The sequence below is a fragment of the Diospyros lotus genome, chromosome 12 (assembly GCF_014633365.1).
Source record: "Diospyros lotus cultivar Yz01 chromosome 12, ASM1463336v1, whole genome shotgun sequence".
In the NCBI taxonomy this organism is placed as follows: Eukaryota; Viridiplantae; Streptophyta; class Magnoliopsida; order Ericales; family Ebenaceae; genus Diospyros; species Diospyros lotus.
The window spans coordinates 18,227,877-18,247,161 of record NC_068349.1 but is presented as its reverse complement, the minus strand read 5'-3'; the positions used below and the strand labels follow the sequence as shown (position 1 = coordinate 18,247,161).

General features: G+C 38.8%; 1 protein-coding gene across 1 annotated transcript; it reads right to left on the bottom strand.

Annotated features, from left to right (window-relative positions):
• Window positions 1-698: 698 nt before the first annotated feature.
• On the bottom strand, window positions 699-3,905 carry LOC127787222 (uncharacterized). Its single transcript, XM_052315160.1, has 3 exons — window positions 2,665-3,905; window positions 1,410-1,952; window positions 699-1,092 (listed from the first exon to the last, which is right to left on the bottom strand). The coding sequence occupies exons 1-3, from the start codon at window positions 3,589-3,591 to the stop codon at window positions 967-969; spliced, it is 1,596 nt and encodes a 531-aa protein (XP_052171120.1). The 5' UTR covers window positions 3,592-3,905; the 3' UTR covers window positions 699-966.
• Between the last annotated feature and the right edge of the window lie 15,380 nt (window positions 3,906-19,285).

The window sequence follows — 19,285 nt, the reverse complement described above, 5'->3', positions numbered from 1 at the left end:
TTTAAAAAAATTATACCAAATATAAAAATATAAATTCTCAATTAGAAATTTAAAATTTTCTCATGTACTAAACATCCCCTTAAATCTTTGGTGCAGTATTGAGTCTAAAGTGTTTTATTTATACAAACCAAAATTTTAATGGGATCAATTTAGCAAACAAATTTGATGTAATCAAATCCAAACTCACCTTAATCCCAAGCCTACTATGGAATTTTTTTTTTTTTTTTTCCGGTTGTGTTTTATACAGTGACATTTATAACTAGCCCTCCTCATAGGCAAAACCAATTGTGAAAATTGTGTAATTAATTAATAATAATTAAAAACAAGACAATAAAAGAAGGGTGCTTAAACATTGACTTTTTGACTCAAAAAGATGGAAGTGGAAGTGGACGTGGAACAAGGAAGGATGGGGACGCATAACCAAACAAACAGACCACCGAGGCAATGACTAGGCACTTGAAGATAGATTTGCATGATGCATTGCAAGGACGCCATCTCTCTCTCTCTCTCTCTCTCTCTCTCTGCATCACCCGCCTCATCATGTAAACTCTACTCTTTACCAAACCAACCATTTCCTATAATAATAATAATAATAAAGCACCAACATCGACACCTCCCAGTCCCACGCCACGCCAAGCCTCATCATCCTTTGCCCACGATGCTCGCAACCCAATCTTATTTAGAACAAACCGTGCTCGTGTACTGGAACGCTCTTTTTAGAATACATTGTAACTTCTTATCACATTGTTTACATAATACATACAACAACATTGTGGCTAAACAATTGACCGGTTGGCCATCGCGGATTGGCAAGGGAGGAAGGGATCTGAACGCGATGCCTCGTGGATTAACAAATTAAGAAATCATCATAATTAGAGCTAATTAAGAATGGGAACCACCCAACAAAACTGAATCAAACCTACCACAATAAACGACGCCTGCCTGCCTGCCTGCCTGCTGCTTGCCCTACCTCCCACGACTCTTCGTTGCCTGTACTATCTCGCTGATCTCGCCTTCCCCGCACATCCCCACCTCCACCGCCATGCTTTTCCTCTTCGAGTTCACGATCCTACAGCAGTTTCTCCGAGGAGACTGCCAACCAAAAAATAAATATATATAAATGGAAAAATCAAGCCCAGATTCAGTTTAACCTAATAATAAAGCTAGCTAATTACAACTACCTAATAGCTAATTAAGTCTCAAGAAAGAATTCAACAACGGGCGGGCGGGCAATGAACTGAGCCACTGCCAAGAAGCAAGTTCTATTACTTGGTTTGAAATACTATATAATTCATGTAACCACTCCGACTCTTTTTAACTTATGATAATGAAGTTATATACTTGTAATTCTCAATGCTCAAGAGTGACATGAAGAGTAAAGCAGAGAAGTAATAAGAGATACCGCTCACCCTATTCCACAGATCAGGGTCGGGTTTCTTATAAACCTCCACCCTGTCGAGGTCTGCAGGATCCGGCATCTTCCATCTGCACGCCGGATAGAGGACCTGATGCCGAGCGTAATGGCTCACCGTTCTGTTCGTGGAAGCATCCAACCACGCCTTTGACAAGTAGAACACAAAGGGCTTCTGGCAAGTGTTTCGCATTACCGGCCGGGTATTAAACGCATAGGCCGTGTAATCGGCTCTTCTGTACCAATTCAAGAAGGTCCTGGAAGGCATCTCGATTTCCCGGGGCGACAGCACGCCCCGGAAAACTTGAACCGCAAAACCCCATGAGATAGAGACGGTCCACTTCTTCTCGCTATCGTAGCAAATGGATTGCTGTATGAGGCCTGCTGAGTCCAGCTTCATGGGAATTATAAACCTCTGCAGGGCTTCAACCCGCGTCACATTGGGGAAAATGGGCTCAACCACGTCCAGATGGTGCATCGACACCAATGGCGCCACCGGGTGCGCCGCCAGCAGCCCGAAGAGGTTCCCATATACATCATACTGAAAGTAGCAATCAAATAGGGAAATTTCATTACCAAAGGAGATGTACCAATGAAAGGCCTACCTAAAGCACCCATGTTCTAGTGAAGTGAACGCATTTCATAATAATACCTATTAATTTCAAAAAAAAATAAATCTCAAAATTCTCCAAGCTTACAATACAGAGTTACAGTTCGATTTAACCAGAACCTTCTTAAGATTTTCATTTCCCTGCAATTAAGGGGACACCAAAACATTTCGTCGGCAATCAATCATTAGAAGCACGTGCCCTTCACGCTCCAGCAAGAGTCACCTGCCCAGGGTCAGAGTGGACCCCCACACTGCACGTACGACAACAGCTCATGGATCTGTTGGCCTTGAGAGTTTTTATAGGCCCAATTGGGCCCAGTAAACTTTACAACTTTCCATTTCATGGTAAAACATTATTATTATTATTATTATTGTTGTTGTTGTTGTTATTTATCACTACTGCTAAAAACTGCTGCCACTGGTACTACTACTTTGACTGCGTCTAAACCGATCACCTTTCCCATTCCATAATTAACAATTAAAATGTCGAGATGTTTCCTCTGCACCGTCGGCGGAACCAGGCGACAAAACCACAACAAAAATGAAAGAAATAAAACGCCCAAAATGGAAAATCAAAACATAGCAAACCCGTAACAAAACCCTAGTTATCTGAGTTCAGAGAGCGAGTCGACGATGAACAAACCTGGTGGAAACCCACTTCTTTGGTGAGTGGGACGCCGAGTTCCGCCATACAAGCCTGCATTCGATCGTCGGAGGCGAACAGTCCCGGGTACCTCTGGATGCACCGGTCCTGCATTTTCTCCAGAGCTTTGGCCAAGGGGTAGCTGATGGCGAAGCCGCCGCCGCCGTACGCCATGTTGTACGAGAAATAGATGTTCTGGAGGTGGCTCTCCGAAAGGCTTCCAATGTAGTAGTACTGGTTGTGGTCGTACTTGTTGAGGACCCTGACCAGGTTGTCGGTGACGAAGACGGTGTCGTCGTCGCCCATCACGAACCACCGCACGTTCTCCATCCCCAGCCGGAAGGTCTCCGACACGATCCGCGATATACGAATCGCTGACCGGTGGCCCTGCCGGTTCGTGTACTTGAACCGCGTCGTGTTGCCCGAGATTCGGACCTCGGGCAGGTCCTCGTCGGGTTGGGTCTCCACCGGCCTGTCCAGCCACACAACGCCCCGCATTTGCCCCGGCTTCCACCACAGCTTGATGTAGTTCTTCCTCTGGTCCCAGAGCTTGGCCGACGCCGCAATGCCGAACACGATGTGGTCCAGGCCTGTCGGGTCGTGGATTCGGGTTTGACCCAGATTCTTTCGGACAGTCGATTCCTCCGAATCGGGGGCGGGCTCCGTGGCGTTCACGGGCAACGAGAGGCGCAGAGCGAGGCGGTTGTTGGTGGCGATGAAGAGGGGGTCGTCGTCGCAGGAGCGGGAAGAGGAGGAGACGAGCTTTAGAGTGTAGATGACGTAGCTGACGGAGACGAAGAGGATGATCCAGACCATGAACTTGGGCAGGGCCCGATTCGGGGAGGCCGCGACGGCAATGGGTGTTCCCGATGGGCTTCTCATCTGATCCCAAATCACCTTGTCGGAATCCTTCTGGGTCAGTTTCATGGTCCCAACCGAAGCTCTAACCCGCGAATCGAGCCGGGTTCTGAAGAATAGGGGCCAGATCTAAACTAGAACAATGGGAGATTTGAGGATCTGAGAGAAATTGAGAGAAGTACGAGAATAAGAAAAAGAAGAAGAAGAAGACGAGGTGAAGAACGAGAGGAGGGAGCATTGGCTGCAGACTCCCCCGAAATGGAGATAAGCAGAAAACGCTGATTATCTATCATTTTTTATGTTCCGGCTTCCCGGGTTTTATACGCCGTATTTATAACAGTATAAATACAGCGTACGAATACCGTATATTAAACGCCCATAAATAATAGATTCCAGAGGGGGAGAGATAGAGATTGATTGCATATGACGTCGGTCGCCTAAAGGCTAAAGTCCTGTTTGGAAGGTGCGGAAGTTGAAAAATAGGAAAGCAAATTTCAAATAGTAAAAAGATGGTGAAATAATGAGTCTTTTTTGAGTTTAGGGCCTTGACGCGGAGATGGCGATGATGTCATGTCCCTTAAATGAAGCGTGGATGAAAGAGATTGAAGATGTAATTTATGATGCATTGCACACACAAATTCATTTGTTAAGAGGGGGATTGTTATAAAGATTAAATGTTCGCACTTGATAATTGTATTTGTGTGGTATTTGATATTTGTATTTTTAATTATGTTAAAAAAGATAAATCGCAGATTAAGCCTTTAACTCTTACATATGATGAGCATTGAACTCATAATCCATTAGATTGACACCAATATATTATTCATCAGATCACTTAACCTATATATGAAGAGTTAAATGTCCTATATACGAGGAGTTAAATGTCCACACATGTATCAACATGTATCATAACCAGGTCCCCCCTCTCCCCCCACTTGAGGCATCTATATATTTATTTATATCTCGACAATCACTTCTAGACTCTCCTCTTAAGCTTTACAATATTTTACGTCTAAATATATTTTTCACAATAAATTCTTTTTTTATTTTTTTCAATGCCAAACATAAGACCCACGCTGATGCGTACAAGTACTAGTTTTATATTTGTATATAAAATATAGTGTAAATTGCAAAAACATAAAAAAAAAAAAAAGAGAAAGAGAAAACTACATATGATAATCTTGAGATTTAAGATAATTATAAAATTATTCCTAACGTTTGAGAAAATATGAGAGAGTACCTATGAGATTTAATATTTTACCCTAAAAATACTCTCAGAGGGAGAATGAATTGCATTTTACAAAAGTTCAAGGATTTTTTTTCAAAAACCTTTGGTGTTAATAAGTTTGATTTTGATATGTGATTTGCTGATAAAATGATTAAGCAAGTACAAAAAAATAAAGCACAATCACACAACTCAATTTCTATAAAGTTTTGATTTTATATCTTAGGGTGCGTTTGATTGCAAATATAAAACTTACATGAAAAGAAAATAAGTTCTAGGCAATTTAATTGTCTAGAAATTATTTACATGAAAATTATCAATTGAAGGTATTTGACAACAATTTTTTTTTCTATGTAATTCTCTCTCCAAACGCACTCGTCTCCTTCCTGCCTCCCTCATCCATCTCTCTCTCTCTCTCTCTCCCAAATCTACTTCTCCTTCCTGCCTCCCCCCATCGCCGGTTGCAACGGCCATCGCCATCGCTACCATCTTCGCTGCACATCTCTCTCTCTCCCCCAAACCCACTTCTCCTTCCTGCCTCCCCCCATCGCCCGTTGCAACGGCCATCGTCGTCGCTACTATCTTCGCTGCACATCTCTCTCTCTCCCCCAAACCCATTTCTTCTCACTGCCTCCCCCATCGCCGCCACCGCCGTTCACTGTAGCTCTCTCTCGCTTGCTCGCTTGCCCCCTCTCTCTCTCACTCACTCTATCACTGCCTTTGTCCCTCTATCGTTGCATCACTTCGTCACTGCCTCTATCCCTCTTTCGCTCCAAATCTACTTCTAGGGGAAAGGGAAACCTTACCTTAAATGAAGATGATGAATCCTCGGAGCTTGTATTCAACAAAGATGGCGACGAACAAGGGGAACTCGAGGATTAGGCGTCAAATGGAAGAAAGACTCGAGGAATGAGCGGTCATGAGAGATGAGTTCATTTCTTGGAAAATGTTTTCCATCAAAAGTGAGAAAATGGGCATCACGTAACCAAAGTTGGAATTTGTATTACCTAGAAAATATAGCTAATTAAACACCACCTAAACTAAAATTTACATGAAAAATAGTCATTTTTCATGAAAAATATGGCCAATCAAACAGGCCCTTAGATCTTTTCTCTTCAAGCAAAAGTTTAAAAGTTCAATTATGAAGATATGAACTTAACTTCGATATAGGAGCTACAACCTCAATTTTACAAGTCTATTTCAATCAGGAACATTTCTTGAAGCAAGCTATACACCCTTACAAATTATAGCAAACTCTCCTTGCACACGCAAATAAATTAAATATAAAATATACATGATCATAGATGGAACAGAGCACCAAATCCTACCTTGATATGAGTACCTGCAAGAAAAAATAGGGTTGATTTTCTTAATTTAGTCTATGATACTTAAGTTAGTAAAAGATATGGGTAACGCACATAGGCGAATTTAAGGAGCATGTGGGCAGTGGGCAAAGGACAAAGAGATGAAAAGGGTGAGCTTCAGCTAGACTTCAGTGGGCTGAAGCTCGTGCCTACCCCCCTAAATCCGCTAGTGGAAACGAGTATGTAATAATCACCATAAGTTATGTGTTAGGTCATAGCTCTTATATAGGTGATGCGAGTTAAGATATTTAGAGTTATTTTTGTGATTCCCAAGTTTGAATATTTTGAGCTAACAAAGAATTTGGCCTAACAAATCTCTTAGATAAATGTCAAATTTTCTAAATTTGAGATATGAAAGTCAAATCTTGTGGACTTATCTCTTCTCTAGGATTGAGATTTGGGAGTTTAATCTTGCCATTTCTTGGCTAACGGTACATGTGTCAATGCCTTATTACTTAGGCTGGTGACATGTGACAAGTTGTAATTCATCCCTTTCAAGGGTAGTTTAGTAATTTCAACCTTTCAGGTGTTCTCGCATAGCTTACCTATCACTCCGTGAACTAACCTATCTTATTTGATTCGAGGAGTAACACAATTTGATAATCCTAAGCTTGGCATTCAATGTTATAGTTTCTCTTCTTCCAATGACTACTCAATTAATACTTGGAGTCGCATTTTGGCAGCTTGCGCCCTCATGTGGTATTTTTCAACTTAAAGTCATAGTGGTGCCTTCTTTTGGACCACCTAAATTTAGAACAATTGCAACCTATATAAGACCCTTCCCTACCCTAAAAATGTTTTACTTTTCTTCTCCTAATTCCTAGATAGTTCTCAATTGTTTAGCATGCAAAAAGTTTCTATGCGGTTCAGCTCAATTAATTTCTCTCATTATTTTCTTTGCTTTTTTTGTTTGGTTATTTGTCGCCTTCTTCTTGGGCACTTGGTCTAACTCGTCTTCTGGTCTGACTCGTTTTCTGATTCTTCCAATTAACCTTTAAAAAGACCCAAGGTGGATGACTTAAAAAGGGAGATGTCTTCTTACCTGACTAAGTTGGGCACCACAAATTTTTTAGCTAGGCATGTCTAATTGAGCAAGTGGTGAGGATAAAATATCCAAACTGGCTACTTTACAAAAGGATCTAACTCAAGCTTGCTCAGTCATGACTGAGGGGGACATAAAGGCCTTGGTGAAAAAGTATTACCTTCCCCAACAAGGTTATTTGTAGAGTACCCCAAGAGATTAAGGGCCCCCAAGCTTTTGGGGGTAGTCTAACAATGTATGAGAACACATTGCAAGCTAGGTTCTGACTCCCTTTAGCCATGTCCATGGCTCATGTCTTCTTTGCACTTGATTTGTACCCTTCCCAACTCTCTTAATAGGTAGAGGAACTTAGTTTCCCTCATTCTTTATTGTAGAGCTAAATGGGTAGAGGAACTTGGTTTCCTTCATTCTTTGTTACCGAGCTAGATGGATAACTCTTAGTGCTCAGCTTTTTGGTAAAATGTTTTGAGTGTCCGCCATTAACAAGATTGAGTATAGGTTCTCTTTCCTAGCCATCCCTCAGAGAAAACTCATCGTAGTTGACCCCTCCTCAATGAAGAAAAGAAAGAGAGGTACTTTTTCATTGGGACGAACCAACAATGACCCAAATTCAATGTCCCTACTCGATGGAGTTAGGAACTAGACCAATCCTTCAACCATAGGATTGTCAAGCAAAACATAGAAAGTGTTGAAAAGCTTAATGGGTTGAAGCATGTAAGTGCTTAAAAGCTCTTAAGCAACCGAACTGTAACACCCCGCCTTGCCGGGTATGCCACTATAAGGAGTTATAGGGATTTTCGTCAATACATAAGATCCATTCACGCGCAATGTTTCCAAAGAACAATCTTCACATGCTAACAAAATCCCAGAACCCCAGTCCAGCCTTTGTATTATTAAGACCAATAGATCTAAGCTAAACAAGGCATAATCTCACGCAACGGAAATAACTAAACTTGATATCATAGGATATTACAACCGTTCATACAAATCGTCTTCCAAGCAAAATAAGGATTACATAACTAAAAGAAAACATAAATATCATCTAACACGCTCGTACTTCCTCAACTCTATCCGATCATGCATCATCCCTATTGCGATCCTCGTCTGGAACATTTGAATATTCTAGGGGCATAACTCATATTAGATGTTGAATCATCTAAGTGATGGCACATAAGCAATTTTATAGAATGCATGAATGAACATAAGCATGACATATACAAAATAATACGACACGTCAACCTTGAGAAATCTCCCTGACATACTCAACCTCCCGTGAAAAATCCATTCCACATCACACCATTGGAATTGACCTTGCAGCAACATACTTAACCTTAAGGTGCACATCATCTCGTCACCCGAACAACGGAGATTAACCTTGCCCCATTCTCAAAAAGCCCTCATCCCGTCTCACCGGACTAAGACATGATTTTAATATAACAATGTCATGAAAGACTCACACGCCATGCATATTCACAATCATATCCAGTTGATGCATCTCATAAAAATAACTTGATATGCACAATATGCTTATAAACAAATAGACAACATAACCACATAAAAATCAACCACCTTGAGGTGAAACCATAAAGCAAACCTCGAGCTGAACCACCCGCATAAATCACACTAGGTTTTGAAAGACTGCTCACTCACCTTAGACAGTAATTCGGCATATTCCTCAAAAAATGTGTCGACCTTGAATAGAGTGTAAAATCCCAACACTTATAATGATCTTTTCCTGGCCAGTAATTATCCAAGGAAATCAATATTTATGGTTTTTCTAATTTCTTCCATAATTTCCTCAATTTTTCTTATTTTTTTCTCTATTTTTCCTTCTCTTTGAAAATGTGTAATAAATATATAACACCTATTTTTACCAAATATTTTTCCACAAATATTCCTAAAATAATTTTCTAGAAATTTTAAAATTAATTCCAGAATATTCTCGTACCTCACATGCCAAGACAGTAGCCTGTGAGTGGAATCCGCGCGTGCAACACACGCGCCTTGTCTTCTCCAATCTTCTTCTCCGGTGACGGCGACTGCAACTTTGCTCCAATGACAAATCCGATCCTACCACCTTATAGCTCTCTTCAATTCGGTCTTATGAATACCCTGTGTTGCTTGAAAACCTCACCGGAAAAGCCTCAAACGGTTGCTTACAGGGTCAGCTCCGGCGAAACCCAATTTTCCCACCAACTCTCTGAAACCCCTTAAAACCTATGCCAAAATCTCCCAAATTCTCCAGAAATGCTCCTAAGAACTCAAGGAACAAAAGCCCTATGCTCTCAATGCTCAATTCTTGCTAAAACTTCCCTATTTGCCTTCGATTTTAAATGAAACCCTCAACCCTTTGAACCCTATTTATACCTTTTTTCACCAAAATTTTAACCATACATAAGCTTTCCTATACCCTAAGCTTCGAATCTAATCATTACAAGCCTCGAATCGAGCTAAACAACGATGAAAAATCCTTTAAAATTCTGGCCAATTTTTTGATTTTTTTTTTAAATTGGTTTCCCATCATCTCACCGTCGATCCCGACCAATACACTTGCCCAAACGAGTCATGATGGCCTGGAAAGCAAACATGACCCCCTTGGAAGCCTCGCCGACAGCTGTCGTAAAGTTTGCCGATGATTTGCAAGTTTCACACCTATTTTTTGTTATTTGCATTTTCATCCCTTAACTTCTGATATTTCACATTTCTGCCCTTACCTCTCAAATCCTGGGTTTTCCACTTATTCCATAAGACCCCATAAGTTTAGGATGTCTTGATACACCCCCCGAAAGTTTAGGAAAAACCTCATTTTGACCACCCTCGATCAAATTCTAGATTCTGCACTTTGGTCCGAATGCCCTTAATCGTGCATTTGATCCTAAATTTCCTCGAGTCTCTTTATTTTTGAGAACCCCTAACTCTTTGGACATTTTTACCCTCCAAGTTTCGTTTTGGTGAGGTCACTTACCTTTTTGTTCATGTTTTGAAATTTACACATTGGCCCGAAAGTATGTAAACTGCATTTAGACCCAAAAGATTTCTAAAATACTTTTGATATAAAATTTCAGGTATTACACGAACCCTTTTCCTTGGGGTATTACCAAGGGTTTGTGCCTTGGAACATGTGACTTTTCCTTAGATAGTTAACTAGCCAAGATAACTTTCTTGTCTTTTGTTAATGCAAAGCAAATGGTGACCGACACGTGGTTTTGGGGAGAGAAAAAAAATATAAGTAGTAGGATACAAACAATAAAAGACATAGAGCTTGAAAGTAAGGTGAGGTGGTTCCAACCGCAAAGAAGGCATGGTCCACCATTAAGCCACCTACTTCCAAGGCAATGGTAGCCAAGTCTTCTCTAGGTAAATTACCCATTGTTACTCCCAACTCTCTAACTCAATTGGACAAGCAACCCCAAGCACCTTTATGTTCCAAAGTAAGGGGAGCAAGAAAGCAATCTCAACAATCAAAGCAATGTCACTAGGCAGCTCGTTCACAAGTTACCCACCCTCATTGACCAAACAACCATCAAAGATCTTCCGATCAAAGTCTTGGAGGCTTCTCTATGCAAACATCAGGCCCATGTAGTCCTCCCTCATCTTCTCAAACTTTTGAAATTATCTTGAATACTCGACAACTATTGATTGTTTTATGGTTTACAAAGCATAACCCTCATATTCGATTTATCCCATCAAATGGTTTCATTCCTTAAAAGGATACTCAAGAAAGCTTACCTCTTAGAAAAATATGAGAAGGCTCTATAAGCCAAAAATAAATCCTTCTAGATTGGTTCAAACCGCATTGCCAACCTAGAGGTTGAGCTTCAAAAGTTGAATGCTAGAAAGCAATGATTGAAAGAACAACTCAGCTTGTTCAAGGTTGAGAATGCCAAGCTACATACCTAAAACCAAGGCTTGAAAGCCAAGTTAGCCAACCCTAGAACACATCTAGAGGTAGAGGATTTCCTTCAAGAGTAATGTTAGGAGGTTTGGAAAAATGGGTTCGCCAAGCATTTGAAATAGGTAAACCAAGCCTTCGCTAATATGAACTTTTCCTTTACTAGCACGATTGAGGCAATAACTGCCAAAATGCAAGGATTAGTAGAGGATGCTGAGGAAAAGGATAAGGAAGGTGTAGCTCTAGCCAAAAACCCTCCATCTCACCCCAATGCCTAGCAACATGTTACATGAAGTAACTAGGATTGACTTGTACCCTTTTTTTTTCTCCTTTGTAAAAAAAAAAAAAAAAAAAAAAAACTTTGTACTACTTAGCCCTTTTTTATTATTTTAATCAAATGAAGAATTTTTCCTAATCGTTATGTGGCTTGTTTTAGTCCTCTTATTCCACTTTTTGATTTCATTCTTTTCTTTATCTCTCCCTTAGGCTAGGTGTCTTATAACCCCTTTGGTTCGACCTTTAGTCGAAGTGGAAGAGTAAAAAATAAGAGTTCCAAAGGTTATCCTACCTTAACACTTAATAGAGGTGAACACCTTAAGACCTCTACTTGTCCTTTTAATTTTCAGCCTTTCTTACCTTATATCAAGTAAGGTGAAAGACTTACGATTGATTATCAACCATTTAGTGATCAAATGGGGGTCAATCCAATTGATCAGGTTACCCTCCCCATAATGCCTAATTTTTCATTCTTTAAAACTTTGTTAGCTTAAGATGGAGTTAAATTAAACTTTTTAACCCTTTAAAAAATAAATAACTTGAAGCATTAAAGTAAAAAGAAACTAAAACAATGTAGCATGCAAGATATATAGTGGTTCGGTTATGCCTACTCCACTAGCTTGACTCCTCACCAAGGATTTTGTCCAACCAACTTACTTGGGTAGCTTTTGAAATAGGATCAACTACAAACCTTTACAGCCAGTGGCTTTTTAAATATGATCAGCCACAACCAATGCCCTTTACTAGGATTAGTCCTAACCTTTACAAGATCACAATGACATGTGAATAAGAAATACAAGAGAAGGTATAAGGTGATACTGAAATATAAGTACTTCTCTTGGTTTTACAAAGAGATAGAAGGATTGGAAGATTTAAGCTTAATCTTTATTCCTTTTGAAGGATGTAAGTAGTAAGGCACTTCTTTGAAACTTTGAAATCTCGAGAGAATATGGTCTTTTCAATTTCACAACATACTTCTGTTCTTCAGACTTCAGCTCTTTTAAATAGTGTTTTGTCACTTAATGCTTCTACTGCTAAGCTATCCATCAAGGTGAGAGAATGTTCTTTTTGTGTCTTAACTGCTACTTTTTATCTCTATAACATTGAAAATTAAAAATATATCATATTTAATGCTCTGTAACAACTATATTTTTCAAATTCTACCAAGTATTACTCGAGTACAAAGTGGGGCTTTAATCGACTAAGTTTAATCTTTACTCAAGTATAGATGTTTTGTATTCGACTATTTTTATGACTTACTCGATTACTAACTGCCTTTTACTCAATTAAATTTTTGACACAGAAAAATTCAATATATACTCAATTAAAAAACTATATTTACTTGAATATACTAAGATCTTTACTCGATTAAGATTTTTAGTACTCAATTGAATTAATGGTCCAGAGACTTAGCATATTTTTGCTAGATATCTACTTGATTAAAAAAATAAATCACTTGAGTAAACATGAATCATTACTAAAAATCTATTTTAACATGTCAAGTACTCGATTACAAGAATGATCCGAAAACTTGACAAATTTATGGAGGATATATACTCAATTACAATGACTAAATACTCGATTAATTTTGTATTGCTAGAAACTTGTATTAACTACTTAAATACAAAGCCTTATTTAGTCACGTACATTTGACCTTTACTCGAATACACAAAGATTTGTAATTGATTATCTATTTTATAGCTTATGTCTACTCGATTATAAATAGGATATACTCGATTAAAATGGCATACCTACTTTGAATTAGATTTGAGGCTTTTCTTAACAAGAGAAATACTCGAGTATAAAAGATTTTTACTCTAATACAAGAATTAGATCGCAGAATTATTCGATTAGATGGGGTCGTTTACTCAATTAAGAGAACCAACTTACTAACCTAATATGAGATATTACTTTATAACTCGAGTAACACATATTTGTACTCGATTAAGAACCTTGACTTACTCGATTGATCTTTATATATTACTCGATTATTTTTACAATCATTCATTAAGCTTAATACACTATTTTGATCATCATTACTTAACAAAAAATTATTATTTCTTCATCAAATCAAAACTTTAACAACTTAATGGATTACTTAACACATTTATACGGTCCCCGAGCTACTTTGAAGGGCCAGCATGGTTCCTTTGATTATCCAAGGTTATCCCTAGATTTTCATAAGTGTAATACCTAAGAGTTTAATAAAAATTCAAAAATAAAAGGATGTGGAGATTTTTCAAAAAAGAAAAAAAAAATGGTTAAGGGCATTTTGATAATTTGGATTATTATCCAAAGTGTATTTTGAAAATTACGGTATTAATATAATTCATCAAAAGTTTTAGGGTGAAAATGCAATTTTCCAAAGGATCTGGGTGCAAGCAAATACCTTATGTTAAGGGGGTAAAAATTAAATTTTAGAAAACTTTCATGCCAAGTATAATTATTAAACAATCCCAAATTCCCTAAGCCATCACACACCTAGAGAGCAAGGTGTTACAATAAGGGTTTAGGGTGGTCCTGAATCTTAAAATTGTTCATGTTTTCCCCAAGCTACCTTGAAGGCTCAAAATGGTTGCTTTGATTATCTAGGGTTATCCCTTATAACGACTCGAATTTAGATATTCTTGTGTCATGTTTGAAGGATTGAGTTGAATAGTCTTGGTGCTTAATATGTTGTTTTGGTGATAATTTGCTAAGTGTTGGATAAAGGTGAAGTGTGTAAGCTAAGTGATTAAGTTAGATTTTTTGTGTTGGAAATGAGTATATGTGAAAATTGTAGCTTAGTATCCGAATATAGGCTAGGATATTTGAATGAGAGCTTAGGCATTCGAATGTGTGAGTCTTGGGTTTCATTCGGATGATTTTTGTGAGTTTTAGTGGAGAGATTCGAATGCTATAGGGAGCCATTCGAATGGAGAGTGGAGCATTCGAATGAGGAGCCAAGCAATTCGAATGGCCTATATTCCTGTGTGCATATTCTCTTTGTAACCTGATTTTGACCACGTTTTAGTTTGAATCTATCAAAACTCAAAACATAAAAGTTGTAGATATTTCTTTTTTAGTTCCATAGCATCTTGAATCTCCTCAATCGGAGTTCGGACGAGAGAGTTATGGCCAAAGTTCGAACAAGTGTCGAAGTTGTCCAGAATTCAATTTTGTAAATTAAACCCCCACATTCGAATGAGCCCAGCGAAAATTGAAAAATTCATCCGAATAAGGGCGCTGTTGCATTAGAATGAGCTTCCAATTCCTTCAGTAATTCAAGTTACTATTTAAAATTCATCCGAATGTCCCCCTGCCTCATTCGAATGACATTCGAATACACGCCATATCATCCGAATCTCTTTGCATGGGACCTTATATCTTTAAGAAAGACATCCGAATGGCCTAGGATACATTCGAATGACTCTTGCATCTTTTGAATTTTAACTCCTTATCATTTGAATGCCTCATAACACATTCGGATATCCCTCTCAGTGATACATATATATATATATATACATTCTGAGTCATCGTTAACTTTGGAAAGTCATAGAAAATTCTAGAATTATGACATAAGAAAGAAATTTTAGAGAAATTATGAAAATAATCAGATGGATAAGTATCACTCTTGGAGAAAATATAAAAGAGAGAAATTTTGGAGAAAAATGCCAACGCCTCAATCGAGCAACCCAAAACTTCTCTCGAAAGTTTCTTCTTCTTTGAAAACCCTCATCCTCTTCTCCAACCTCACGTCAAATACTACCATCCAAGAGGTCTCTAGATGCTATCAAGCGTCACAGGAAGCTTAAAAAGGCAAGTTCTCTTCCTTACCTCCTATCTTTTGAATTGTAATTAACTGTAAATGTGGTATTGGGTTTTAGGGATTTTGATAGAACCTTGATAAATGCACATTGGGGTGGAAAGAAGAGTACTGTGAGAGTGGTTTAGGAACTTAAAGGTATTGTTAAGGTTGAATACAGGGGAAATAAATAAAAGCAACTACATAAACAGATGGGTGAGTCATACGATTGATTTTTATGGGTTAATGGATTATAACTTGGGGGAATGTTTTGATAGCTATGTGGGGCTTGTTCTTCTCCACTTTTCTTAAGGAATGGTGAATTTGTTAAGATTTTACATGGGAAGCTTGTCCCTTCCCCATGTCCTGCCAACACTTCAGACATTTAACAATTTACTCTATTTTACTCCTGAAGCCTAAGAGTAAAGTCTTCCATATTCTCAGAGTGATTTACTGTCAATAATGATCACGACATAAAATAGGAAAATGTTTAAATTCAAATATTACTCATAGCCGTGACCTGTATATTTAGAGCCCTTTTGCTGCTTCGCAAGCCCAAAGATATTCTTCTTTACTTTTTGTATTCTTGTGAATTGAGTGTGAATTTTCATTACTTCTGGTGCTATTCAATCATTGTGATGTCCATGATTATGAGATGAGAATAATGGCCATTAAGAATGTTACTCCTTGTCATGACATGCTTTGAAGGTGTGGTAATTGTGGATCATGGGCATGTTGTTATGTGTGAACATTAACGTCTCATTACATGTGTTCTCATGAAGCATGGACATTTACTGTTACATGAGCATTGAGTGTGGCCACCAAGTTGTTGCATTGCATTTGCATGGAAGAAATGGGCAGATGATACGCGCTGCATTGTGTATCGCCGGGATATATCTCCCAAAACCAGTAGGCACTGACCTGACTGCGGTTACACTCTTGCGGTGACGACTGAGGGGCGCACTCAGAGGTGACGACCCTGGGCGAGATTATATATATTTATGGTTATAGTCGAGTATATGAGATAGGACCTATGGTCCACAGATTATCACAGATTCTTTGGCTGTAGGTATCAGATATAGGCCGGTATGTATTTTGATGGATTTTATATTGTTTTGTGAGGCCGTTGGCCAGTTATGTGTTTACCGTCTTTCCTGTGTGTTATGCATGACATTATTATCATGTGTGGGTGTGTAGTCCATGTGTTATAATCTATCCTCCACATCTAGACGCTTTTCAGATACCACTCACCTTACCCCTGTCATATTACTATCTGCTATGTTTTTCCTTCCTATTTCTTATACTTGCTGAGCTTTGTAGCTCACCTTATACTCTTCACCATTCCAGGTAAAGTAAAATAATAGCTGGTAAGAGGTCGAGCAAGATGGATGGCAGTAAGATGTATGCGCGAGTCTACTCTCAAATCAAAGGTCTTGGGAAAATATGTGGCTAAAAATTGTGTAGGTTTTATCTTATAACATGTAACCTAATGTAGAATTGGGTTGTAATCCCTAAAAGTTTTCCATTTACATTTTGGGTTCAGTGGCTTACACATGATGTGTAGATATATTATTCGTATGTCGATGGTTGTCGATTCTTTTCTTGATACATAACGCTCTTTCTTCCAAGTTGCCCGGGGATTAGGGTATCTCGAGAGAGGGGGTGTTACATCCCTAAATCTTCATCATGGTTCAAGGTGCTCCTTAATCCTTTACTTGTTTGGCTCAAGATGATCCTTTCCATTATCTAGGGTTATCCCTAAATTTTTATAATGGTTAAGAGTGATCCTTAATCCCTAGAATACGTCTAAAAAACTTATTAGCTGGCATCTAGTTATGTAGTTAATTAGGGAGTCGATTCTCAATAGAGGGTAGCTATCCTTGGATCATGCCTTATTCAAGTCAAACAATCCTTTACTTGTTTAGCTCAAGATGATCCTTTCCATTATCTAGGGTTATCCCTAAATTTTTATAATGGTTAAGAGTGATCCTTAATCCCTGGAATACGTCTAAAAAACTTATTAGCTGGCATCTAGTTGTGTAGTTAATTAGGGAGTCGATTCTCAATAGAGGGTAGCTATCCTTGGATCATGCCTTATTCAAGTCAAACAAGTCTACACAAAGCCTCTATTTTTCTTAACCCTTTAGACACTAAAACCACATTCGCGAACCAATCTGGGTAGTCCACTTCTCAAATGTACTAAGATACCATCTTCTCTACTTTCTCTTCTATTACCTTAGCTCTTCCTAGGGAAAACTCACTCTTATTTTGTTTCACCAGTTGGTTACATAGCTTGACCTCGAGCAAATGAGTAATGATGCTAGGGTTTATCCTCAGCATGTCTTGAGTTAACTAAGAAAAGATATCTTCATACCAGTAGAGAAAAGAGATAATCTTAATCTATACAACATTGATTTTAAAAACTCAATTGAGTTTCCCTTTCTTTAGTGGTATCTTCACCATCTTATCAACATGTTAAGTTATCTTAGGCTTTTTTAATCTTTTTAAGGATGAAATTAGTGACTACCTCGTGTTATTATAGTGCCTCGAGGGTTTTCATGGGCTCCGGGTTTGACCTTTACCTAAGTTCCTTGTTCACTGCTAGCCTCAATTCTAGGTTGTGTCCCTATTCAAGCTTAGTCTTATAAAGGGTAAAGAGAGGCACATAACACTGTCAAGCTACTTGATAATCTCCCTTTAATTCTCCAATCCCTCAAAGGTATAAAATTTCATCACCGTGTGATGGGTGCTCGACACAACTAGTAAGACACCTAGTCTTGATCATCCGATATCATGTTATAGGTTAAGGAGACATCGATCACCAAGAAGTGTAGAATCTCTTGTACCTTTCTAGAGCCTCTACCAATCATAAAGGGCAACTAAATGAGTCTTTCAGCATGGACAACCTCCTTGTCATATCCAACCAATAGGACTCATGTTGGCTTAAGCTACTCCATTTTATAACACGTGCCTAGGAAAGACTTCTTGTACAAGATCTTGGAGGATTTCCAAGGGTTTACCAAAATTTACCCGAGTTCCCACTTCTCCAACATAGCCAAAAAAATAAGGTGGGTTGTAGCTGGGATAGCTTGACAAGTCTTTAACCATAGAAGAGATTAGTTCACCTGTGTGCGATCTCTTGGAACCTATTTGATGGGTGCAATAAACATTAGAGCTTCTCTTAATAGCCATAGGCATAAATCTTATGGCTAGTGTATAATAAATCAATGGTTGTTGAGGCTCATTTAATGGTTTTTTCCCTTCTCTTCCTCCTTGGGGAGGTTGGGGTTATAGCTTTATTTTGGTAATGATGTTGGGTTCAAAAGGTACTCCTCCCAATCCCATTGCATTGTTCCACTCTCATGAGCAATCACTCTTCTTAGCCACAAAATTACTAAGGAAACCCTAATTGATCAGCTCGTGTATCTATTCCCTAAGTTGTTGGCATTCCTCATCTCATGTCCATGATCTTGGTGGAACTAACAGTACATATTTTGATTCCTTTTGTGGGTTGGTGCCTTCACTGGGTAAGGCCTTTGAATGTAGTTCTTATCTTCTATTATTCAGTGGAGTGAAATGGATCACACTCTTCTAGGTATTGGCTAGACCTAATCTATCCTAGGGTCTTACCTTGCATTCATTTATACTTGGCTCAATTGGTAACTTGGGATGTCTTTCGGTTTTATTAGGTTGCTCGACCTTCTTCACACTTGTTAGTCCTCAAGATTATTATACCTATCTACCTAGCCAAGGATCTTAGTGGAAGTCCTTAAAGGTATTTTTACCAAGGACTAAGGAGAAGGGCCTACCTTAAGGCCATTTTGGATTGCCACTATAGCAATCATCTAGTTAAAGTCTTCAATGCTTAATGCTTATTCATTAAATTGAGCTACAAAATCCTTTAATGACTCCTTTTGGTTTTGCTTAACATCAACTAAGGCTATTAAGGACTTGTGATGATAGTTCAAGGTGCATAGTAGCTTGGAAGCAAGTCTTCATATACTCAAAGTTAGAGATCGAGTTATGAGAAAGGTTTGAGTACCATGCTTGTGTGTGCCCCTCTAGTGTAGTCGACAAGTCCCTGCACCACATGGCATGGGTGGTTTGGACGAGCATGTGGAAGGAGAAGATCTCCACATTGTCGGTGTCGTGTAAGAAAAATGTACACCCAAGAGGGGGT

What these genes read in the sequence shown, in the direction of transcription:
- LOC127787222 (XM_052315160.1), bottom strand. Translation starts at nt 3,591, where the DNA reads ATGAAACTGACCCAGAAGGATTCCGACAAGGTGATTTGGGATCAGATG. An exon ending in AAGAAGTGGGTTTCCACCAG is followed by an intron (nt 1,953 to 2,664) that starts GTTTGTTCATCG and finishes TGCTACTTTCAG; the next exon opens with TATGATGTATATGGGAACCT. An exon ending in ACCCTGATCTGTGGAATAGG is followed by an intron (nt 1,093 to 1,409) that starts GTGAGCGGTATC and finishes TTTGGTTGGCAG; the next exon opens with TCTCCTCGGAGAAACTGCTG.